At 43.1% G+C, this 26,049-nt stretch overlaps 1 protein-coding gene across 4 annotated transcripts in view; it reads left to right on the top strand.

Annotated features, from left to right (window-relative positions):
* The window catches only part of unc5a (unc-5 netrin receptor A), a 122,179-nt gene that overhangs the window by 47,311 nt on the left and 48,819 nt on the right, over positions 1-26,049 (top strand). For all 4 annotated transcript variants that reach the window (XM_070962375.1, XM_070962376.1, XM_070962378.1 and 1 more), the window contains exon 2: positions 15,461-15,676. In XM_070962375.1, the coding sequence (XP_070818476.1) occupies positions 15,461-15,676 (216 nt within the window). The remainder of the gene's footprint in view (positions 1-15,460; positions 15,677-26,049) is intronic.

The following is a 26,049-nucleotide window of genomic DNA, read 5'->3' as shown; positions in this document are numbered from 1 at the left end:
TTGGTTTTCACATGTATTTATCAACATCCTTTGTTTGTTTTCATGCACTTATTGTAATCATCATTGAATTCTTTAACCTTAATCATTGGTGTCAAACACTGCAGTGCGCAATTTGTAGTGTTTACATTGTATTGGTAACTCTTCGGACTGCGATCCTGCAGACCGTTCTATTAAGCCTCGCTGAATCTTAAATCCTCAAATTAGCTTCTCAGATGGGTGTAATCAAGGCTGCAATTACCGTACTTGCAGTGAATCAACTTTTTCCCCATCAGCCACATTCTTGGACTCAATTAAAGCCGGCACTTCTACAGTCATTTAGTCGGGGGCCTGGGAAATGATGGCTTTGTGAGCGGCGGGACGGGGGTGAAGGTAGATGGGGCGTTATGCTTGGAGCAGCCTGTGTTTACTGTCTGTTTGTGGCTATCGGGGCTCACACGGAGACAGATGAGGCACAACAGCTGGCCCTAATGCGTGTTGGGTAGGATCAGCCTGGCCCAGTCACAGCACATCAATAGGCCCATACGTTAGCTGACAGGGAGAGCACTAAACTGGGCTCGTCGAGCAGGTGTCATGGGCCCGGCCCCAGCACAGGTGATAGAAAAATAGCCAATCTGTCTTTCCACTGGAGGTGTATGCAGGGGAGGGGCTGGGCTGTTGGGTTGCCACCGGACATCAGAACTCTGATCCTTCATGGCAACAAAAAAACAAAAGGGCTGTTTTACACAATGACAAACATTCATAACCTCGACCAGCAGCACCTCCCTCAAAATAACGGCAGGGAGCAGCCAGGTGGTCGCTCCGCCTCAGTGTCAGCCTGCATGCGTCACTCATCATGGTACACCTATAAAGCTGATTTTTACTTATGTTGCATTGGAGGTAAAATAACAGTTTGAGTCATCGAGTTTAAGCCTTGCTAATGCATTTATTCTCATGTCACCACAGGTTCCGAGCATCTTTTTGCAGATGCCCTTGCATATTTTTATGTCCAGTGACCGGCTGATTAAAGTGGAACAAAGAGGAATTTTGTTGTAAGCATTGCAGGTGGCAGTGTGTGCATTTGGAAGCTCCATAAAACTGGAAAATTACAAGCTCACTTACTTGTACAAGAAAAACCTGTTAAGTTGGAAGGAGAGATGAACACAAAAACATTACATTTCAGATAAAAAAAAACGACTTTAAGCAGATGATTACATCCACTGATGTGCTTGTTTTTCAACTACACTTTACCAGCATCTCCAAAATTACTAGTTCGATAATATTTTTGATAATAACAATGGTATGAATACGTGTGCTCTTTTAATGGAGATCTAACTCGCTTGCCATTTACCCTGGAAACTAAATTTATGCAGCTCAGACAGGATAATAACCACAGTACATTTATTACAAATTGGGATTTAATTACAGAACTGAAGCAGTAAAGTATCAAATAGATAATACAACAGTATATTTTTTTTGGTTTCATCATTAAACTTGGAGGGGGAAAAAACAGATAAAACAGCTTTTCTGTTGAGACACGAAGACAAGTGCTTTAACAATTCAGTCATTTGTCCAGAGGATCTTAGAAATTGCGAAAATAACATGACAGTGTTGTCTGTGGAACATAATTCTATCTGAGATATCTTTATTTTACACTTTGTTGTTTCCCACTCCTCCCTTCCTTTGTTTTGTATCACTGTGTTGGCTCATTTTTAGCATTTTTAGAACAGGACATTTATATAAGTCAAATGAGTTTGATCATATAAGAATCCAAATTATTTTATGCTCTGTGCTTAATCGGCTCTGACGTGATCTGATTCACTGCACAATAAATGCAATGTCTTGATCACATAAGTTAGCTTCACAGGTGAAAAAGTAGTGTGTGCTGATCCTGACACACATGGCACAATATGACCCACATCTCTCCATGTAGCTGCATTAACCACATAATGATGATGGACTTTGCAAAAAGCTGATGCTGGTAACTGTGTTGGATCACTGTGGACAGATGATTTATGAGCAGCAGTCCACACTCTCTGATAACTCCTAAAAAGACAAAGTGGCAAAACAAAGTGTTTGAGCTGCTCCTCACTGGACGGACCCCTCAGTGCCAGCTCTAATAGACTGAAGCATTTTTTTTTTAAACGTACTTGTTCCTCCTCCTCCTCCTCCTCCTCCTCCTCCTTTTTTAAGTTGCTGTTTTCTCTCTTCTAAATATTTTGTCTTAAGCTTTTTTGTGTTTTTTTTTTGATATTATGGTCTCCACTGTCTAATATATCTGTTGACAGTTTTGGGAGTTGGTGGAGTGATAGGCTAGCAGTCCCCCCCCCATTCTTTGAGCTCAGATAAACACACATCATCTTTGTTCTTAAACTGGCTGCAGAGTGATGAAATTAACATTGATCTATTTATCTAACACGATGGGACAAGGAAAAGCATATTTCACAAATTCTTCCTTAAAAAATCAATAATGTTGCCTGTTTATGTGATGAAACAGAGCGTTTCATCCTGGATGGTTCTTCGGATAACAGCGAAGGGGAATTACAAAAAATGGCCTCTTGACAATTTGACTGAGAGATCAACGATTTGACTGACGGCTCACTGACAGCTAATTTTAATCTTCAAAATTTAGTGGGCAGAATTTAGATTTAGTTATGGTATTTGCTGCGGTGCAGTGGTCCATATAAAAAAAATTGCATGGTTTTTGGTGCATAATGTTTCTGCTCCGGTTTCCTCACTCTCTTAAACCCTGCCTTCACTCCTGCTCCACCGACAAAGACTGGCAGCGGTCCGCCCACAGTTCCTCAAGTGTGTGTGTAGGCGGTTACCTGGAAGCCAAACCATGTACTGGTCCATAGCAGGAAGTGGCTCATTATTTAGACACAGCGTGGCTTAAAGTGAAACAAGGCCTGTCATGCTAAATTTAGAAGGACTAACACTTCCCCTTTTCAAACTCTGAATTGTCATTTGAACCAAATTTACCAGATGGTTCCTTCGTACCTGGCCAGCCAGAGTGCTCACCTGCCTTGCATTTCAAAGCAGGTCCCAAAAAAAAGCCTTGAATGCCACCCCATTATCCAAATTACATTCAAATGCTCTCAGAGTGAGCCTAGAGTTTGAGACTCACATTTTCCTGCTACTTTTACAGTCATACAAGAAAAGCCCTAATTGCAGTTAGTCACTCGGGCTCTATCTTCTATACGGCATGCAAGAAAGAACAAGGTGACATTCTGACTCAATTTATAAAAAGTGCTCTTTTTAATTTAGATAATGATCTTTCTTGCCATTAAAGCACTTGCCACTATTCTTCACACCTTTATATGCACTGGTCGACAGCCCTAATAAGATATCTCCAGCAGGCTCATAGCTTGAATTCTGTTGGTATATTTTCCTGGAGCAAAGTGCCTCTTTTCAGATATTTATTGCCAGTCACCTAATGCTTTGCTATTGTTCATGCACATTATTGGGTTGGATGTGGAAGCCATTTCTGTCTCTGTAATGTAGAGCGTGGCCATCAAGGCTCTTTATGGATTTGGGAAGGCAGGGAGGAGAAAAAACCCCAACCAGCTATTGTTGCCATTGTTGAGGGAACTCGGGAGAAAGGTCTACTGTGCTCAACATGTACGCTATAATAACAAACCAAACATGCTGAATTTGTCCTCATAGTGTTTTCTTAGTATTCACAGTACAGAGACACAGTGAAAGGCACGACTGTCAATGGGAGGATCTCAAGGACAGCTGTGCATTGTGCATAAGTCTGGAAACCCTCTGCAAATGTGAGGGAGGTGGAAAAAAGAAGAAGCTGACCATTGTGTTATAAATTCAATTTTCCTCTGCTTCAGATGAGCCCACTGCAGCTTGGCCTCTGTGTTACAACTACACTGAAGAGTTTATTGTCCTGACTTTCACTTGAAAATAATACATGTACAAGCAGTACGAGTATAGAACTGCCAATCATCCAGAAAAAGACCCGTTTATGGTGATTTTTCAGGTGAATGTTATTGACTGTGGCAGAAAGGCAAAGCCTGTACAGCACATATAACTGTGGGCAGCATTTCAGTCACCTCCTTTACACCTAAAATGCTTAAAATTATCCAATCAAATTAGATAAGAGCGCAGGGTAGGAAATAAGAAGAGAGATTAAAGACTCCTGTACAATGAGAGCAGCTCCCTTGTTATCAGACGGTGCATGTCTTCAGCCCTTATTTGTGGTGAGGTGTTATTAGCAGCGTAGCGGCGCTGTCCCACCTCATCACATCATCTGTCAGAAGATCATCAGTTGCCGTTGCGGCGCAGGAGGAGGAGGATCCCCGTGTGCTGCTTATCTGTCTCAGACACACACAGGCTCTCGTCCCCTGCGAGAGGAGGGAAGTATTGAGTATTAAGTACTGCTGTGGTTGAGATGTATTGGCATTTTGCTGCGTATTTGAGTGTCTCTGTTTGAGACTTTACACTTTTATTCCATTATATTTCCAAGAGGCTTGTTTTTTGCCTTTATAGATTAAGACTTCACATACAATTTATAGGAAAAACACACGATGCATGATCAGAGTTTCAGACTACCCAGCAGTATATAAATTAGTTAGCCTGAGCACCCCGTGGACCCGCTACGACATTAAAATGCTTCTTGCCTCTTCATGTTATGTACAAGGGTCATTGTTCAGTATGAGTATTTCTTACTTTTGACATAAATCTTTTAACGCATGTTCACCTTTTGATAAAGTATTTTTGTACAATGGTCTTGTTAGTTCAATAAAATAAAGGCTCTAAAGGATAAATTTGATGATCTATTTAAATGTGAAATGATCCTACTAACACATATTTTTCACTTTTTATCCAAAACCTGATATACTGTAGCTTATTCCTCAGTGCACGGCGCAAAGCAAATGTTACAACACATCAGAAAGCCACACGGTAACATGTTCCTTCATTACCATGAACATGGCCATTGTATTTATAGAGTCAATGTGTACATGGGGTACACTGTCGTGGGACCATAAACACTCACTAGCTCATCAAATGTGTATTAATCCACGGCTGAAAATAGTACCCAACAAATGCACTATTTATTCTTGTATTCAGTGCCCAGCTGTTTTAGGAAATAATTTAGGAAAGGGGAGATGGGCTAACGTTACAGAATATCATAATCCTTATCCTTTAAAAAATACATATGGGAAATAAACATTATATCTGTCACTGAATCCAGTTGCTCCTCCTGGTAATCACAGATTTTCTGTTTTAAACTGCTCTAAACAGTTTTTTTAGTATCCCTACATCGATGTGATAAAATAATGCATTTATTTTCTTAAGGCGAGGTGTTAGGGGTTTTTCTGTCACAGGTGTGGGGAATTACGTTGTGTAGGCATCAGCAGTCAGAGCCTTCAGTAGCTTAAAGCCCATAACATTACATCTGATCTGCAGGGTTAAGGCAGAACAAGCTCTGTGCTCAAGTGTGGCACCATCTCTTCCCTCTTTTCTACCAGCTTCAGTGTTGTTAAAGCACAAGAAATTAGACTGTCTGGGAGGAAAAACAAGTAGCACCATCAGCTCCATTTTAGGAAGAGGTTATTTTATTTGGATCTCTTGGCGAGCAGCTGGTCTTCCTCTTATCCTGCCACCATTTTTTTTTTGAACCCTGTTCAGTTTATTTCATTCCCACCTCACTGACGTCTGCAGTGACTGCACATTGGCCTGAAACATTATTGTTGTTATTCGCTTATTGGTACACAGGGTTACTATTTAATTTTCAGCAATCTTAATGTACACAAGTACGTGTGAAGTCATGTACATATTACTGGGGTGATTACCAACGCACAGATAAAGGCCAAGTAACATGAGTCATTCTCAAGTGAGGGGGATAAGCTGTTGAACCAGCTGCCGTCGCTGCCTTTTTGATGGGACATTATCCGGATCAGTGTTGTTTTTTGTTTTTTTTGTTTGTTAGTTTTTTGGCATTAGCTGGTGTGAATGTTACATGTGGCTGCTGTCACACACTCAGGGCTTAATTTTGCGCACCAAATTAAAAATAGTGCTTCGTGTGTAATTTTAATTCCTTAAATTGCTTAAGAAAACTCTTTTTTTTTTTTTTTGCTCGATTAAGTTGAAATGGAGGAGGAGGAGGAGTAAGTGTGTTTTGAGGAATGATGTTCTTCCAAAACAGATTCATATTCATGCATTGCTAAATCACAGCTGTCAGTGTGTCTTTGCTTTTGGTTGTGATGTCAGGAGGACTGGAAGGAGGTGAAATAAAATATATATGTATGTATGTGTGTGTATATATATAATAAAAATGGAGAGGAAAAGCAGAAATCTGTTCAGGTTGAAATGAGTTTCCCCCTCCGCTCACTGCCTCTGCCTTCGACCGATATCCTGCACACACGTCGAGTTCAAATGTGCTTTGGTTTGCTTTGGAGGGAAAGTCTTGTCAGATATAGTTCTGTCTTTATGTTTCTAGTCAGGTTCACGCTTATCTACATAATTCCCAGTTACTCTTTAAGGTCCAGAGCCTCTGGATGTGAGTCTCTGCTGCTTGTGAACATGTGACACTATGGTAAACTGTCTTTTGATAGCTGCCGTCACATGTCTGAAGTTGTTTTTAGTCTCTGGAATTTGGTGGATGCAAGAGATGAAGGCTGCTACAAATGACTTCACACATGCATTTGTGTTTTTATTGCTTAATGAGTAAAAACTATTTTTAGCCACGCTGGTGCTGTGATTCTAAGGATGCCAATGTCTGCTGGTTTGTTGGTCCACCGCTCCACCAGTTTGAAATAGCTGCTATTGGATGGATAGCGGGCAGCACGGTGGCGCAGCAGGTAGTGCGTGTGCCTCACAGCAAGAAGGTTGCCGGTTTGATCCCCGGCCGGGGCCTTTCTGTGTGAAGTTTGCATGTTCTTCCCGTGCATGTGTGGGTTCTCTCCGGGTACTCCAGCTTCCTCCCACAGACCAAAGACATGCTCATTAGGTTAATTGGTGACTCTAAAATTGCCCCTAGGTGTGAGTGTGAGTGTGAATGGTTGTTTGTCTTAAGTGTTGCCCTGCAATCAGCTGGCGACCGGTCCAGGGTGTACCCCGCCTCTCGCCCGTTGACAGCTGGGATAGGCTCCAGCCCCCCTGTAACCCCAAAAGGGGGGGCCGGTATAGAGGATGGATGGATGGATGGATGGATGGATGGATGGATGGATGGATGGATGGATGGATAGATAGATAGATAGATAGATAGATAGATAGATAGATAGATAGATAGATAGATAGATAGATAGATAGATAGATAGATAGATAGCCAATTAATTGTGTGCAGACATTCATGGGCCCCAGAGGATGAATCCTAGTGACTTTGGTGAACCCTGACTTTTCCTGTACTGCCATCATTGGTTCAAATATACCTTCAGATCTAATGACTTTCCCAAAAACCTCAACTATACTTTGCATTCAGTGCTAATTAGCAAATATGAGCAGGCTAACTATTGGGTTAGACTGTATATTTAAAGACTTAACATCTGATATCTGTTTTAATATATGAATTGACGACATCCAATCAGAGGCCTTTCATTTAAACTAAAATTCTGACCTTAGATCAAACATGGCTGTGTGTAGTGTTGAGACTGCATTTCCTTGTTTTTTACGGTAGGGGTGGACACTGCAACTTCATAGTGATCTATGCTGCCCCCAGTTGTTTGGAGTATGAACTGGACACGTGGCCAATTTGGCACCTGTAAGCTAACAGGAAAAGCTTAATGTTCGTGACCTTTCAACTTGTACAGCATTTGTTTTTCGTAAGAATCTGTAGGGTTTGCACACCTTGCTGAGATCCAATCACAGTGTGAGCAAGACCACTGCAATCTTTCCCAGTGTGTTCTTATATTACACCCTTTTCCTTATCCAGATATGATATCCAGAGCCAGATCACATTTTAATGGCGTCTCAGTCTTGTTAAGACAAAGTAGTTTTAATGAGACTACAAACTCTCAACCAGTGAGACTTCCCTTTTGTCCTTAAGCACACGTTTCCTTTATCTTTACACTATACAGTTGGTGAGCCCAGTGGTACAGTGTGTCACCGCTACAGTAAGGGCTGGTGGCTTGTTAAATTGGGAAGTTTGTGCCGGCATTTTGTTACAGTAATTGGAGTTGAACAGGTGATGCTTTATCTCAGCCTTGTTATGGATCATATCTTCACGTTGCGTTCTAATTCTCTGTCTGACGCTGAGGAGCCTCCATGCTCCGTCACACTAATTAGATAGAGGGAGTCATCCCCTATTTCTTTCTACCCAGATCTTCACCGGGAGGAGGATAAATGATGAGATGAGGAGGAGGAGGAGGAAGAGAAAGGAATTGGCAGGTTGACATGGCTGACAAGTGTCGCAGGGGGGCCTCACGTTTACATCGGTTTGTGTCAAAGCCTTTTGGAACATGCTGAGGAACTTTATGGAGCGGCTGCCAGGATCAGCAGCTCCATACGCTCCCTTCGCTGCTGAGCGTTTGCCAAATTCTTTGGACAGTCCCTGAACTGGTCGTGCATTTCCTGTGGACGTTTGCCACATCAGCTGAAAGGGAACACGTTTCATCTAATTGTAAAGCTCTTACAGTAACTATGTTTGTAATGGGATATGGAGCAAGTTTGGTTTCAGCTCTGACTTGCAATTTGTAGTGTTTTGTTCGGTTTCTCCAGTATCATAAACAATATAGATTACCAGCGATACTGACATTCCATTATTTTTAGGTTTATGGCTCTTGATCATCGTGGCAGTCTCCTCACTTTCTGCGGTTCGAATTGCTCCACAGTTAGAAAACGCAGTGTGTGAAACCGTTCATTTTCGCTGCAGGCATATCCGCTAATTAAAGGATTAACTTGGTAATCTAAATTGTCTCTTGTCTTTTCCTTCCTCCTTCCTCCCATTATTTCCTAACATCCATTTCAAAGATTTAAGAATGCCTCCTTTTCCTCTCTGTCTGCGTTTCTGTTCCATCCCGAGCCTGCGCTGAGTCCTGTAATCAACTTCCTTCAGGATAACCTCGTTTCCGGCTAAGCGTAAGGGGACGACAAATCCGTGAGCCCGTGCGTGCCTTGGATGGCAAAGACCGCGACTGTGTCTGGCCCTCCTGACAGCGCCGAATGTCTTCAGTTCCTTTGAGGATTGGATGTAGTTATTTAGTCAAAATGTGTTTAAATCTTTGTGACTCTTTTGAAAAGCATCATGCACTGAAGCGCCGAAGAGGTGAAGCTTTGAAGAATCCGAGGCACTTAAATCCTGAGTTTTGCTCAAGCGAGGCATTTTGAATCTACCTCTGAAATGAGCTAAATCTATCAAGTGTTTCTGTGTCTGCACAGGCTTTACCTTGCTGTTTATATTTCAGTATGTTCTGTAGCCTCTTGAGATGAATTCATTTTTAAAGACTTGTGTGGAAGGATCTAATTTTTTTTGTGTTTCAGTAGAATATTTTGTTTGGTTGAAGTGACCTTATGCTCCGAGGGCGCCACACATTTAATAGCTAGAGAAAGCTTTGTAAAGCGGAGACGTTATGGAGGTTTCTGAATGATTTCTCTTCTGCCTAATATGCTGTTTTGAAGACCAGAAATTATTTTTAGACACAAACACTCAAAGAGAAGCACATTTCTAACTAATAATGCAACTCGATCTTTGCCATGCTCTGGATTTGAATTATGTATTTTCAGTTTAAACTCTAAGCTCCTCATCTCTTGAGGAGATGCTACTTAATACGAGGCCTTGATCAAAAGTTTATTTTTTTCACAAAGCAGCTAAACGCTGTCATACTTAATTTGCAATGCCCTAAGATTCGTAATGAAACGGGACATCATATGTGTAGCTTCAGTAAAATACGCAACTTAGTGTAGTCACTGAATTATGCAGTGCAGGATCCAGTTTATTGGAGAGTCTCAGCCAGTGATTAAACTGCTCCTATAGAAAAGTGATTTGAGTTTGAGAGGCTGATTCAGCCATGAAACTGGATTGTGTGGGGAAACATCTGGAAGTGAATGGGGACAAAGCATCAGCTGTGGCACTTGAGTGATGAATATGAATACTCCATCCAATCTGGAGACTCTTAGTCCACACAATGTTAATGATGCTTCTAAGAATAGGAATGTGAGCTTTCTAAACCGCAGGTCTGGCCATACGACGCTTTGAATCAAAAACATAGATTTGTCTCGCGTTAGCACTCTCGCTGTCGTGTACACAAATTCAGGCTCCCAGCTGTTGATCTTGTTAAACATCGCTTTGAGCCGTTTAGTCACACACTTTTCCACAAACATGCACATCTGCACAGACAAATATATTCACACACATGCTGCCTCTGTCACTGAGCGCGGAGTTCTCAAAATGTGAGCTCTTTTACACTGACAGCAACTTAAAATGGTCTCATAGCTTTCAAGGCAAATGTGCCTTTCAAGACGCCGTCACCTTGAAAGGCGAACGAAGCAAAGGTGTCGGGGAGCGTCAGCGCTGGTGGCAAAGGTAGACGGCACGGAGTCGCTTCCCTGCTTGGACCCCCCTGCTGGGGTGTTGCTTCAAATAGATGACAAGAAAAAATAATAAATAAAAGTCACAAACCGGAATAAGCAGATGTGTAAACTCCTGTTCAAAGGTGTTAGGCTCATTAATAGTGTTGCTGTGCATCATATTTACACAACTAACAGCTTCAACTTTTTTCTTTTCTTGGCAAACTGTTTAATGACATTCAGAAAAACAGCGTTTAATCATTCAAAGTGCTGCCTGTTTGAGTAGAGATGATTTATGTTGGCAGCTTTTGATGGCAACGAAGTGACCTGAGCTCCGGGAGAGCGTCTATCATGGAAATATTCTCATCAGGAAACAGTGTAGGCTGTGTGGTGTGAGTGTCCTGAATTAATATATGCACACAGATGTACAGCCCTGCATCGATGTACATGCTTAGCAGCCAATTTACTATTCATTTAAATGGGATAAGATTGTAATAATATCACATGTGGCATGTGTGAGAGTCCCGTCCTCCCAGTCCCCTCCTCTCCTTTTGTCCTTCATTCCCTGATTTCTACTTTTTTTTTTTTTTTAAACCTCTCTGCATCCTTCACCACTGATGCAAACGTGACGTGATTAAGTTCGGGCTGCCATGGGTGCCATCTCCCCGACATGTTTATTTAATGCATCTGGCTCATTCCTATACGAGTGTGTATTCACTGCCGGTGATTGATTGCTTTCCAGACCAACTGTAATGACCACGGATATTGTATGGTGTCTGAATTTGTTGGTGTTTGAGCATTTCTGAGCAAACCTCCATTTTTGATTGCATGCATGATTCTGTGCCTCCCATTGATTGAGAGAAAGCTGTTTGTTTCTTTTTTTCTGCATGCGTGCAGTCTATGTTTTCCGTACAAGTGCATGTTTTCTGTAGCTTTTTGTGTGTGTGTTTCAGCTCCACGAATGTATGTGTGTGTGCACACCATACAGGCGGTTGTGTGTGTTTTTGACAAAGAATGCATGCGTGGTTCAAGCAGTGCTTATTGAAGCATGCTTGTCTCATTGAAAAACATATTCCAAACCCCAGACATGTGGAGGAGTAAATATTTGTCACCAGGGGAACAAACATACATCAGTCAGCTGTGCTCCAGATTATATATGAGGTGGATGGAGCTCTTTTATTTTTTTCATTTTCATTCTTTTCACTCATCCCATTTTTGCTTATTTTCCTGCGTTTGATCGCAGCCAACGTTAATGTTGTAAGAGAACAGTGCTGCTCTTGGTGGAACCCTAATGTACATGTGTTATGTTTGTAGTGATAAGGACATAAAGATAGTCAGAGGTATAAAAGCATCCAGAAATCCACTTGACAAACCCAAGCACTGACGAGAAAACATCAGCCAACAAAGTGATTGTGACATATTTGATCTTGGCTTTGTTGTTAATGGCAGCTAAACATGAAATGGTTTAATATTCTGGATAGTAATTTTAATTGAATTAATTTCAGAGGACATTGTAAGGCGCTGATGGTGTCATAAAACACTTGTTATAGCTGCTGTTCATCACTGTGATGTAAATTATGCCCAGTGATTGCTCAATGATGCTTTCCTTTGGGGACATGACGTTGTAAAAAAAAAAAAAAAAAAAAAAAATCGTAATTGGCTCCAAAGGGCACACGATGTGTTGGTGCCATGAGGGAGGAACACAAAAGAGGGTTATTTTCTCTCCAGCTCTGGCTTTTCTCCCTGCTGACATCCTCACACTGTGGCACATTCAGCAATTCTGTTCTCCAAGTAGATAATAAGGAGTGAAATTAAAAAATAAATGCTTATTTTACAAATGGCAGTAACACAAGTTGACAGTACGTGGCACAGCGAGGCGAGCAGAGGAGAAGTGGGGATGAGCGGGTTTCAAAATACGACTTGAGGTTTGTGTGTATACAAAAAAGAATCTGAATCCTGGAAAGTGAGACAGTACGTGACATTGAAGTAAAAATCATTCTGAAATATTGAAGATGGAGGTAACAAAAGACGTTTCCAAAGCTGCTACAAAGATCTCGTCCCGCGTGCTTTTCAGAACATGGCGGTGGGTGCATATATAGCTCCAGCGGTTACAGGAATCTGACTTTTCCTGATTTTTAAATACATATTTTGGAGATTTTCCGCATCGTAACCGCCTCTTCACCTCCTCCTCTCGTGGACGTGCTCCCTCCCTGACTTGGGAGTTGATGTGGTCAGCTGGGCAGATGAGACGCGGGGTCTGTGCATAGCAGGAAATCTGCCCTGGACATCATGGCTCAGCACACTGACACCTGGTGCACCCTTGTTGCGTTTGTACGTATGTGCGCGTGCGGATGTGCGCGTGCGTGAGGTCAGTTGAGCGGCCTCTCGAGAGAACAACAGCTGCAGACAAATACCGTGTCACAACCTCTGATGTGTGAAAGAAAAAATAAATCCAAATTATAACGCCGGGTTCTGCTCATGAAGACGTGGAGGAATGCACGCGTTACGTAACGCTTACTGGGCCCCAGCAACACATCCAGCGTGTTGTATCAATTAAATCATCTTCATTGGCCGAACAATCAACAAGGGAGACATTTAGCGACCAGCGGTTGTTGTTTGTGTGTGTGCTAAATGATCTGGCAATGGGCTCAGATGCATTTGACAGCTAATGGCGGCTTTAGCCAATTACATTCAGTGGAATCTAATGCAGTGCCCGTAGTGCTGCTGTATGTCTATTTGATTTGTGCATTGACCTGCAAGAAGTCTGTTAAGTGGCTGATACTCCCTGTGTGTGTGTGTGTGCGTGCACGTTGACTTTGAAGTACATTGTGTCGTGACAATAATCTAAGCCAATTTACTACGCATCAGCCCTCCATTATGGGATTGATATAAAGCGGTGCGTGACTAGAATGCACTCCCATAAAATGACAATTTACTTCTCAAAAGAAATTACGTGTTTAACCTCATTAACCTAAAGTGCATGTACTAAAACGCAAGACTAACCCCCACCCCTTGCGACACACGCAACCGCACGTGCACACAAACACAAATTGGAAACATCATCAAAAGTTGAGAGTTCATGTTGAATGTGACCCCTGCAAATGAGAAGCCAGCGGCGAGTTAACAACATCAGGAGCTCATCAAGCGCGGGACTCGTCAGCGTCTCAGGTGGCTTCGCTTTCACTCTCAGTTTCAACATCATCTGTCCTCTATGAGATGATTAACCTGGCAGGTGTGAGGTGAGTCTCGCCCACTGTTTTAGTGAGCTGTCGTCTTCAGTCTGCGGGGAGTACAGAGGGTCAGCCCGGCCAGCTAATGGCTGCGGTCACAAAGCTGGAAGCCGGCCCATTAGAAGGAGCCGCCATCATTAGGACCAACACACTTTCAAGTAACCTGACCTGCTGGTCCCACGCTGTTTATTAGCAAAGTTTTGGCTCTCCGTTAGAGCAATTATGCTCACTATTCATGATGAACTGTGGCCTTTTCCTCAACACCATGAGACAAGACACACACACTCACATACATAGTAAATAATGTTAGGCTGTGTAGTCCTGAATAGGAAGCTGCCATATTAATGACATTCTCTCCTCTGCAAATGTGTTGCAGTAAGAAAATGTGCTCGGAAAATGGGGAAAGAGGCAAAGTGTCAGCAAGTGATGTATGTCGTTCATTGGACACAGAACATTTAGTTTTCATTAAGAGTTAAACATGTACACGAAACATTAATGGGGTTCAGCAGCAGCGGCGGCAGCGGCATGCTTCGCTGTATCTCATCCTGATGAATTAGCAACTCAGCACACAGGAGTGAAGGAAAAACAGGAGAAGAAAGAGAGACATTAATATAATGTGTAGTGGGGGTGGAACTGACAGATAATATCTTTATCCAACGATTGGTGTTTATGACGCAACGTAATATTATTCCTGACCGGGGCATCGGCAAGCTGCATGGATGAACGACGGCTGGGCGAGGGAGGAGAGAAAGGTCAGCGTGAGTGTTGCCGTTTCATTATGAGAGATGTGGACTCCCATCCTCTCCTGCTGCACAGGGAGTGATGGAGAAGGTTGTTAATGCCCGGTCTGTCAGCCATATTGGATTCAGGGCAGTAAATTAATATTACACTCCTTTATAAAGGGGTTTTATTTTGGGATTTACTGGTCTCCCCTGAGTGTCGGCGGTGTAAAGAGGTTATTTCCCTCTTCCTGCTGTGTCCTCTCACTATCTCTCGCACAAGGCTAATATGTTTAGAGAGAGAGAAAGAGTGTTTCACGGAGGAGGGATGTGTGCGCTGTAGGCTCCATTGTGTCATTCAGTGTTTGTGTTGAGCATTTTTCATTGAGCGAGAAGTTTGCTGTAAATCGCAGCATTGTCCCCCTGAAGGACAGCGCTGGTATCCGCGCCGTGAAGATGGAAGGTCCCTCCTCTTCCTCCACATCTGCTATATGTCATAAGATTGCGGAGGAATAAAAGGACCTCTACCGTATATAGGAAGTGATTTCAACTTAACTGGCTGTCTAGCTGTCAGTCATCTCTAAAGTACCTGCTCTTTCTTAATGTCTGTGGAGTTAGAGACCCGCTTGAAGAGCCGTATAACACAGTGTGAAGTGGCCTAGTCGCTGAGACGGGATTTATGGCTGTCGGTCCATCACCGGTGATGTTAAAGGGCTGTGATTAAGAGCTGGAGTAAAGACGTGGACTCCGCTACCCCTCCGACCCGGCCAAGAGCTCACAAGGCCGAGCTCTGTCAGTGCCAACTCTCCTCCCGCACAGCCCTGTCTCTCTTCTTCACTCTGTCTGTCCATCTGCCTCTGTCTTCTTCTGCCTCTGTCTTATGCATATGCATGAGCCTCAATTCAACAAGGACGCCAAATCTCTGCATTAGAAATTTGGTGTCAGCTGCATTTTCGCTCACTAGTCAAGGCAGTCACAACAGCAAGGAGTCAGCTCCTGCCATCATGACAACTTGAAAACTTAAAAGCTTTTTTTTTGGCATCCTTCTAAAATCTCTGCTTCTCTTATTCTCCATAGGCTCCGAGCACGTCGCCACTGCAACACTTCCCGCCGCCTTCTCTGACCTGTTACCTCACTTCCTGGTGGAGCCTGAGGACGAGTACATCGTGAAGAACAAGCCCGTGACGCTGACCTGCCGCTCCACCCCGGCGACGCAGATCTACTTCAAGTGCAACGGCGAGTGGGTGCACCAGGACGACCACTTGATTGAGCGGACCGTTGACCCGGCCACAGGTACGGCAAACCAAAAGTGTCTGATCCCCATCTAAACTCTTCATTCCCTTTCTAATTTTGGCTCAAAATGAGCAGAGTTTTCACCGCTTTTGGACGCTGTTCGTGGCAGATCTGTGACATGTGCGGCTCCATAGATACATCATGTAAAGTGTTTGCGTGCTGAAAGTAAGGTTTGCAATTTGCCAGTGATTACTCTGCTCCATCAGGCTCTTGGCTCATCATCCAGCCTATTTAGCCTGCCAGTCTCATAATAAGCACATTGGTTTCAGTCTCAGAAATCTTCTCGATCACCTTGGAGACCTGTTTGTTTTTCCTCTCTGTTGTGCTGCAATCCCCCGCCTCCGCCATCAGTGTCATAAACATGTATGACACTGATGTGTGATTCAGCAGCGATGGGCAAATGCACACCACCCATTCACAGCCTGACAACTGATTGGGACAAGACCCGCGGAAATTACAGCTTTTTTTTTGGGAAGCGGGAACACACGCGCGCACACATACACACACAAACACGCTAATCCGTGCTAGCTTTGGAGCCATAATGGACAAAACAACTGAGAACTACACAGAAAAGACACACAGACCCATCAGTGTCTGCACACGTTCACACAAATACACAAAGGGAAGTAAAGCAGGACTGTATCAATTCATATACAGGCTTTGTCTCTTTGTTTTTATGTCTTATGTCTTAGATAAAGAGCTCGCTGCACTAACATTTCATCCACCTGGTCTTCAGGGTTTGGAATTAACATGCAGCTGCTCACCAAATGTAGGCATACCTTGTCTAAAAAGTGTCATGGGGACAACTAACGTTTCAGCCTGACACTTGATTTGATCTAGTTTATGAATGAATGTCCCACACCAAGGCTTTGATTGATGTGTGAGTATTTCCATAGAGCGGAGTTTGTGTTGAAGGCATGTGGGAGAAGAATCTGCAGCTCGTCACGTCCTCTGTCGTGCGACGTGTTTCACCTCGTGTGTTCGGCACAGCTCTTGAAGCTGGAGTCGTTCTGGAATCAGGCTCTTCTGAATAATGGCAATATAACCGTGTGAAACATTAATTTCTTGTTTTGTGAAAAGCGAGCGAACACACAAGGGAGCGCTTGTGGATTTGGATTATTAAGAAAAGATTGTCAGTGAGTCAACACTGATACAATTTGTTCAATTCCCAGCACTATCTTCTTTCCTGTGTTTTTTTATTAGCACTTGTCGAGGGGAGTGTTACAAATTCAAAGCGCTGCCAGTATCAACAATCCTTTGAGGGACGAAAGTGGTTTTGTCTGGTGAATTTTTTAAATAACTGGTCAAAATCTGCAAGCCACCAGTATATTTAAATCCTTGGCGAGCCATGACATGCAGTAAAAAGACATTTATTTTACTGCATTTCTGTGAGCAAACTTGTTCTTTCCTTGTATTACTGTTGATATGCACTTAATTAACTAGATTACAGGAGGTTTTCTCCAATAAACCCTTAAATGTCACGTAAACTAGAAACCTGCTTTCCATGATTTGGATTGAAGATCAGACAAACCTGGTTTCTTCTGAATGCTGGTTTCTCTGCCATGTACTACATGGATAACCTAGTTTTTAATCAGCTTTTAACAAGAACGCATGTGCATGACAAAAGACTGAAGACAATGTGACAGCAGAGCGGCAGGACGAAATGAGAGATCATTACACGGAGCAATATTTAAATGAAATCCATCCAAGGTCGAACTGAAACTAACACGGAGTCTCAAAAGGTCTGTTTGCGCCACTGACTGTTTGACCATTTTTCAAATTCAGACATATTCACAGCAAAGCTCCTCTCTGCCTGCCTGTCCTCTCACTGCGATGTCAAAAACTAAAAAAATAAATCATGCGGGTGACTACGGTTCATGTAAACTCGGATTAAGCTGGTTATTTAGGTGTGTGTGAACACACAGATTCTATGATACTAGTTGTTTCTGAATTTTATGCAGCCTGCAGTGGGAGACGTGGTGGAGCCGGCGGCTTAGCTGTGATACGGGGAAAATGAATTGCGCTTTGTCAACAGCAAGTTTTGTCAAGAACATGATGTGCCCAATAAACTGCGACCGGGTTTATGGGAACATCACATTACCAATGCAACGGTGTTCTGCCAACATTTAATGATGATGGACCATTTGCCATGTGGTTATTAGCCGTTATAGTCAGCATTTATTTGTCTATGAAACAAATCTGTCATGGCGGGGTGCCGCAGACCCCTGCAGCAGCGGAGGGGCTCCGTCTTCAGAAACCCTGTGAAGTTCCAAGGCCTCCTCGCTGCTCTCCACATCACGCTGTGTTCCCGCTGCCTTTGATGATGAATGTTTCATATGTGGTGCTGTGCAGTCATGAAGGACACGTGGTTGTCCAGAGGTATGGCTGCTCCAAGGTACCCACATTGATCTCTCAAACACTTGTGCTGTTTAATGTCAGCACTGCCCCGAGGAGTTTACTGATGGCTCCCTCTAATCCCCCCTTTCCTGCAAGAAACATGTGAGGCGCACATATCCAACCACGGTAAAGCTGCATGTGTGTGTGTGTGCACGCGCAGTACAGGCTTCTCAGGCCGTCCTCTCACCCTGGTCGTCACAGTCACACCAGACTCGAAACTCGCACCTGTTGCCAGGCAACCAGGACTTCTGTCACTCCAGAAGCTGCCTGATATCAACATCGTGCCTTGAGGAGGGAGGAGGGAGGAGTTTGGAGACCTGCCCAAGTTGACAAAAATTGATTGACAATCCATACCCAGTGTAACTCTGAAAAATCACCTTCTCAAAATAACCCAATCCTCTAAAAGAAACTTGAGACATTTCCTACCTGACTCACAGTGGTTGTGTTTCTTTTTCTTCCCCCTGTGCTTCACACTGAGCACAATCCATGTTTGTTCCTCCTGTTAACAAAGACAGCGATGTACACACTGTGCACCCGTGTGACCAGCCAGCAACAGTCAAGAAGCCCCTGAGATTTCAGCCTCGGTTTCATCGGCTGGCGCGCTCAAACTGATTGGGATTCTCATCAAGGACACTTGTTCCTTTGTTATGTAAATTAAAGCCGCAGATGGAGTTAATGCTCTTAATTCCAACAATAAAATAATAGAAATGACATGTAGGCAAATCACAGTCAAGAGCCACTGCTAAAGATGGTTTCACACGTTCTGCTGTTCTGTGTTCGACATGATAATCTTCTTTTGGCTGTTTGATGGATGAGTGGCCTCTCAGCAGTGAAGCACACGTACAGTTTGATTAGGCAGTAAAGAGGCAGACTGATAGCTCAAACTACCATTCATGTATTAGCATTGTGTAATAGCCATATAGTCTTATAGATTGGGTAGAGTTGGGCTATTGGTTTAGCACTGCATGTGTGAGAGCTTAATTATCCATTAACAAAGAAAAACAGACTGCAACCTGCAAGATTTGCTCAGCCTGTAAAGTTGCCTTTTAACCATCCATTAAACATGTCAGGGAAAAGTAAGGGTTACATGCTTATTTATATTAAACCTTGTAATTAAGCCACAAATGTGAGTTAAACAGAAACAGGATTATAAATGCATATCTTTTCTAATACAACTGTGCAAAAGATTTAATCCGAAAACAGTTGTCTAACACAAGCTGATACAAAACAATAACCAAGACAAACACACTCAGAGTGTAAAATTCCCCAAAACATCAGAAGCCAGAGAGAGAGCACCCAGTTTGTGCAGCAATGATTTGAATACACAAAGAGGCCAAATTTAGCTATTTTAGATCTACAGTAACTGCATAAGGTTTAAGGCAGAGGGAGCAGCGTACAGAGGGGCTCTTTTACCCACTTCAGGATTCAATTTTTTTATTTATTGGATGCTCACAGTATCAAAGATAAAGATGAATCATGGCCACAGCATGGAGCAGAAGAAGGTTAAATTTATCTAAATCTACTGAGTAGAATAATAATTCTCATTTCTTCAAATAGCACTGAGCAATACGATGATACACCATGAGACAACACCTCTGGGTGTATTAGATTGGTGTGGGTAATGAAATCAATCAATAGCAGGACAGCTTTATGGCAACAGTGGGTTTTATTATATTTGCATCAATGTAGCTTGATTTGTGGGTATTTGACCAACGGGATTAACTAATTAACCAATCCCAACATGTGTCAATACCACAGTATAAGATAACATGTACACTCTGATAGACAGTTACACCCACTCGAGCTATGAAGTCATATCAAGATTAGTTCATTTAAAGTACAAATAGCGCAATGTGAATTTTCCTGCTCATAATCTTTAAAGTAATTGTTTTATTTAAAACCGCTAAATCTGATAACCTCCTGCGAGTGAGAAACAGATTTTGAGACTTACGTCTGCAACATAAGTTGAAAGTCAAACCAGACTGCCTGTTTCCGCATGCACGCCTGATCAGCAGCGCAACCTTTCGTCTGCATCTGTGATATCTCCGCTGCGAATGTCGAGGGATTCCCGCTATCCTAATGACTTCTGTGCATGGATTCGTTACTAAAGGTTATCAAATGGGGAAAACAAACCGATCAAAGAGAGCGGAAGCCACAGTCGATAATCCCTTCACCGTCACGCGGCGGAACCGAGCTGAAGCGATGATCAGAAATGCGGCTGCTTTCAGAGGTGGAGCGGTCTGCCCGAGCACGGCAGAGGCAGTACTCAGCAAGCTCCGCTCCCGGCAGACTCAGACCAAACGTCAAAGTAATGGGAAGGTTATAAATTAATAACTGACCCAGGTCTGAAGTGCAGACTTGTTTCAGTCAGACGGCTCAGTGGTCGAAGCTCAGGAGGCAGAAAACATGACATGTGGATAAGCGACTACAAAAGACGTGACCTCTGCCCTCATCAGACAGGTCTGTTTATTGAAGTGCAGGAAGGACAAAAGAGCTGCACTGCTGTTACAGTTACTGGAGCCCCTTTATATTCGGTGAAGGCTTTGGACCCCCTCTAACACATCAGTGTCCCCCCGCCACACACACACATATACACACAGGGCCACATGTCTCAAAAGCTCCTTTGAACATGGGAAAAGAAAGAGATGTCACAATTTGTCCTTCCTCTCCTGGTATCAATGTCCGATATCGATCCATCCTCGAGTCTATCGGTTCTCATTACCTGTCCTCAGTAACTTATCTCAATTGTTATGGCTGTGACTGCTTCCAAAGCCCCGGCCGGCTCGCTGTCTGTCCCAGGTCATCCTTTATAGAACCGGAGAAACGGAGACGTCTGGCGAGTCCTAATAAAGACATATCCCCTCCGAACAAATCAATGCTGACAGTGTGTTTGCATAGATTAGGAGATTCTCCCACACTATGATTTCTCATCAGACGCATGATGAGGAGAAGGGAGATTGGCATTTGAGCGGAAGATTGTTGTATGGGCCAGGCTGATTTGATTGTGTTTGCGTTTCATCTGCCAGCATTGATGGAAACGATTTTGATCCACGCGTCGCGTTGTCACCTCTGCAGCAAACCCTCTCAGGTGGAAAATACATGCATTTCACATTCCTATTTCAATAAACCTCGGCAACTGCCTGATAAAGATGTGGGGGAGATTATATTTTCTTTGTTGATTGAACCGGATGTCGACAATGCTTCTACAATGAAAACAGAGGAAGATGGAGAAAATAATCAAACGCTACACATTTGCCTTCTACTTGATGAAAGTGAATTTCTTAGGGTTTACAGTAGAATCATGTGCACCGTATCCATAAACTCTTCAATGTGTCTCCTTTTTATACTCCAGGTATCATTTTAAACCTCTATAAGGAAATATAACCCCTTCCTACAACCCCCAGGTTTATCAGCCCCGGCTCCTGTCCTCTGTCAATCCTTTGAAGTCTAAATACTGCCTGTGACGTCGTCGGTAAATCTTTTAAAACCATCTATCAGTTTTCTGAATATAACTAATAATCTGTTATGCCACCACAGGGCTAACCCCTGCGCCTGCACACCAGCGAGGATTCATTTGTATGAAATATGTATTTTCTGATTGACTAGATCCTGGATTGTAATGTGATGACATATTTAATTTCTGATCTAAGGGGGAGATAAGCTCAGCTTAGCTGAAATGATCTGTAACCTTTATTTTAATACCACAATACTTATCTGTGGTATTATAGCAGCCAATCACCTCTCTCCCTCCAAATTCCACCCCCTGTCGCTGCAGTCCACATTTTTTCCTCCTCTCTCCCAGCCTGTATAGGTCAACAACATGGATGCTGATAAATACCTTTTACCTTTACAGGAGGCTTACAGGGGGTCCCTTAACATGAGTGACATTTAGTAAAATATGAAAGCAGCAAGCAGCTCACATCGTCAAAATTCAGGTGAATCCAGGACAAGAGTCTTCCTAATGGCGCTGGGGCAGCACAACAGTAATTAAACATGATCTTTAATGGAATATTGAAGAACGGCCCTGCTGCAATTTAAGCAAAACCTGATAGGCCTGCGAGCCTGATCTAATGAACAGGGGGAAATAAGAGAATCAGGGGAAGAGGACAATATAGTCCTAAATGAACGAAATGGCCTTGTACCACCTGCTAAGCATCGATCAGTAGCCAAGGGGACTAATTGATAATGCATTATTAGCCGCTTCCACATAATGGGACTTGTATTTCATTCTGTCCTTGATTGCGGGACAGAGAGGGAAGGATTTGGCGATGAAGCGCCGCAAAACAGATGGCAAGGTGAATTGTTCCCGTGACACATCTGCCAGCGTGTTCTATTAGGCTTCTCAGGCAGGTCAGCACAGTGTCTGCGTCCGAGCGTGCGTGTGGGCGTGTGTGTGCGTGTCTGTGTGGAGGCACACCTTTCTCAAAGCAAAGCAACGCACCTCCGAGTGTGAAGGGAGTCAAAGTGGATTTAATTGAAGCTTGTGTTTGTCTGGCCTTGACAATTTCAAGTGTGTTTCGGAGCAGTGGGAGTAAAGTGAGGCAGGCAGAATTAAAAACGAACCAGCTGTGCTGATTGATCTCGCCGATAGACTCACACAAAGGCCGCACTTCTTAGTTTCTCCCGCTTTGTGCAAGTCCTATTTTTATTTGGAAATTTGGAGCACATAGGATCTGTTCCTCTGAAGTTGGTCTTGACATGCAGGAATTATGAATTTTGAAATTAACTGCAATTAGTGGAACAAAAGTGAATGATAATTACCATTTGTCAAACAACAACGCTGGCGTTCCATTCTCCCACGCGCGCAGCCTTTGTCCTCCCACCAAAATATATCCCGCGTCAGCCCCGTGCTTTGCTTTCTCCAAAGTAATTTCGTGTTTGTCAGTCTCACAAAAGCTGTGCCCTTGCTGAAAGTTGGAATGCATTCAGCCGTCTTTGTGGTTCTTTCTTTCACAGTAGTTCAAGTTATTTATTTACCCACTCTGGTAAAGACAGACATGATATCAATGCAGTCCTTCAAGCCCGTCTTTGTACTTAGCATATGCGGCGCACGCCATGGTATGTGCAACAAAGCTTTTAAAAGTCAGTGTGATCATGTTGAATTCATCATTTTTAAATAACTAGAGCCATAGTTCAGTTCAAAATGTGCCCGTTGGAGCTGCTGATTGCTTTGCCTCTGGTACTTTCTCAATATCATTGACCTGCAGAGCCAGAGCGCCCCCACAGCTCGAGACCCACAGCTTTAGACGCATGCATGTGCCACCATGTTTTTTTTGTTTGTTTTTTTTTTACTTTTAAAACTTTATTAACAACACAGCAATATTCCAATATACCACCAGTTTTAGACGGTTTTGAAAGTTAGTGTAAGGTGTTCTCAAAACATGAGCCACACCAAAATCATCAATAATCTTTTTTTTTTTCTGCTTATTTATAAAATGACATTTAATTGACTAATTGATTTGTCTCATAAATATTTAAGTATTTTATTCAATCATCATCATCTAATTTCCACTGCTGTGTTATGATAATAACAAATAATAGACCCCATTTGTCAGAGGCTTCATGTGGAAAATATTGGACCTTAAATTCAAAGGACTGTTGGCTGCTGCGACACACAGATTCACTGAGTCACTGTGTGCCATTGCAACCCTTTCCTTGAACTGGAGAATCTATTTTTTTACTGAAGCGCTTGACTTAAAATTTAGCCGTCCAAGTAAACAGATGATATGAAACGGTGGAATAACAACATTTGATGACAAATGGTGTAACGTTACATTTCCATAACAGCAGCAGTGCAGAAATGACTTTTAACACAGGGAGTGACTGCTACTAGCAGAAACACGCTCCATGTGTTGATAGTCCTAATATATCATGCTTGGGTGGGGACAAAAATTAAACAGTATGGTTCTGTGACTGTCTTGCTGTCACTGCCATCTTGACAAAGCGCTCCGGGACGCTTCGCTTCAAGTGTTTGTGCATAGCAGTTGTACTGCTGTGATAAGCCATTTCCAATTACAGAGCACCACATTGTCTGGTTTCTGTGTAAAATTCTTTAGATGATTGAGGGCAAGGTTTTTAGCTGCGGCATGCTTTGACCGGGCGCGGCCATCTTTGCGATGCGCCGCTGTCCTGATCGATGTCAGTGAGTCACCGCAGCCCTATAGTTGTCACAGACTGTCATTTAAACTCGTGCCTGCAGAGCAATGTTTCTGTTTTTTATGTTTCTGGAGACCTGCTCATCCAAACTCCTTCACACTTGACACCGCGCTTCCTTTGGTCCCCAGCAATACACCTGCCAAGTGTGAAGTCGATCGGATGAAAGGTTGTCGAGAAAATCAACAAACTGACACAGAAGCACACAGATTCTTCCCTTTATAGTTAGCTCGATTGTCAGTTCTTTTCTGCCAGTGATGAATTTTCTGAATGCTTAAGTAAAACGCGTGTTCGACTACATCTCCACAGGCGCGCAGTCGTCTGTGTACCTTTGTGCAAAGCGGTTTGGTCCTCCGAGCTACATGGAAATATTTGCTCGGATACGTCTAACAGTAGCTCTAAGCTCCCTGTGCCGAGACGTCTGAATTAAATGTGGTCTTCATGCTGCAATGAAATGCAGCACATGCATTACCGAGGCCACTTGTGCCGCCCTTGTTCCGAGCAAATAGAGGCCAAAGTTGCAAATGTGCTTAGATTCCACAATGTGCCTCAAAATGTGCCGATTTAACACGGTGGGATTCAGAACGGAGCAGAAAAGAGCCGGGAACGCTTCCTCCCAGCCTTGCTATTTTGATTATAGCCAATGAACTGTGATGTTTTCCTCATTTTACGTTTCTTCACTCTGATATAATTTTATCTTTCAATTTAGCTCCGCCTCCCTCGGAAATCAAAGCCACGAGTGTTCAGCTGACAGGCGGCGGCAGAGTGGGAGTTTGCGGTGTCAGTCAACACCTGCTCTGCTCAAATTCGTTTAAAAATAGTGGAGCTGGGAGGTGTAGTGAGGGAGCTGACAGCTAAATAGTCCATGGAGATTTTTGATAGGCAGAGGAACTCAGTGGTTGACAGTTAATGCTTTGTGTGTTTGGCCCCAAGGAGGCTTTCAGTATAGGTATTTTACACACTCCTCGAACAAGCATCAGCTCACCGCTCTCCTCCTTTTCAACTAGAAGCTGCGGGGTGTCCTGAGTATGGGATAGTGGTGGTGTAGAGAAAACACCATTTTATGTAGCGAGGGAAGAAGAAGAATGGCTTCAATCTCCTCATGAAGTGCTGTGTAAAGTATGAAAAGTCGCATAGACTATTTTCTCTGGAAGCATCACAAATAAGAGGTGAGTGGCAGCTGGGATGCTGCTTTTAAATCCAAAGGCATCTCAACCTGTATTGTCTGAATCCTACAGTCTCCAGTAAGCACACTGTGGTTGGACTGTGTGTGTGTGTGTGTGTGTGTGTGTGTGTGTGTGTGTGTGTGCTGGACTTCAGGTCAGGTGGGTGTCAGAGCAAAAAACAAGCAGGCAAATATATGTTCTGCCTCATGGTTTCAGAGAATAAAAACCCAAGTCAATTATCAGCATGCTTCTGCCCACATATAACGCTTCTGGATTCAGTGTCGTGTGGTCAAAGGCATCGACCACGAACACACACACACACACACACACACACACACACACACACACACACACACACACACACACACACACACACACACACACACACACACACACAAGAAAGAAAATGCAGAGATGTAGCCACACTTGTTTGAGGAAACCTTTTCATCTGAGCAGGTGTTCAATGAGGCGTGCTGACAATAACAAGAGCAGCAGTCTTGGTCTGGGAGCCATCAGGACGCAATCCGGAGGATTTTCTGCAATTCATATTAATAATTCATTTGTTCACATTGTTTTAGAGCAAGAGTTTGTTTTCTGAAGTTTGTTGTCTTTTCTTTCTTTTGCCTTTCAAGCAATATGAAAGCAACGTGTATTTAA

Source organism: Chaetodon trifascialis, chromosome 5, assembly GCF_039877785.1.
Source record: "Chaetodon trifascialis isolate fChaTrf1 chromosome 5, fChaTrf1.hap1, whole genome shotgun sequence".
NCBI lineage: Eukaryota > Metazoa > Chordata > Actinopteri > Chaetodontiformes > Chaetodontidae > Chaetodon > Chaetodon trifascialis.
Note: the sequence above shows the minus strand (reverse complement) of the source record. Positions and strands in the feature narration are given on the sequence as shown.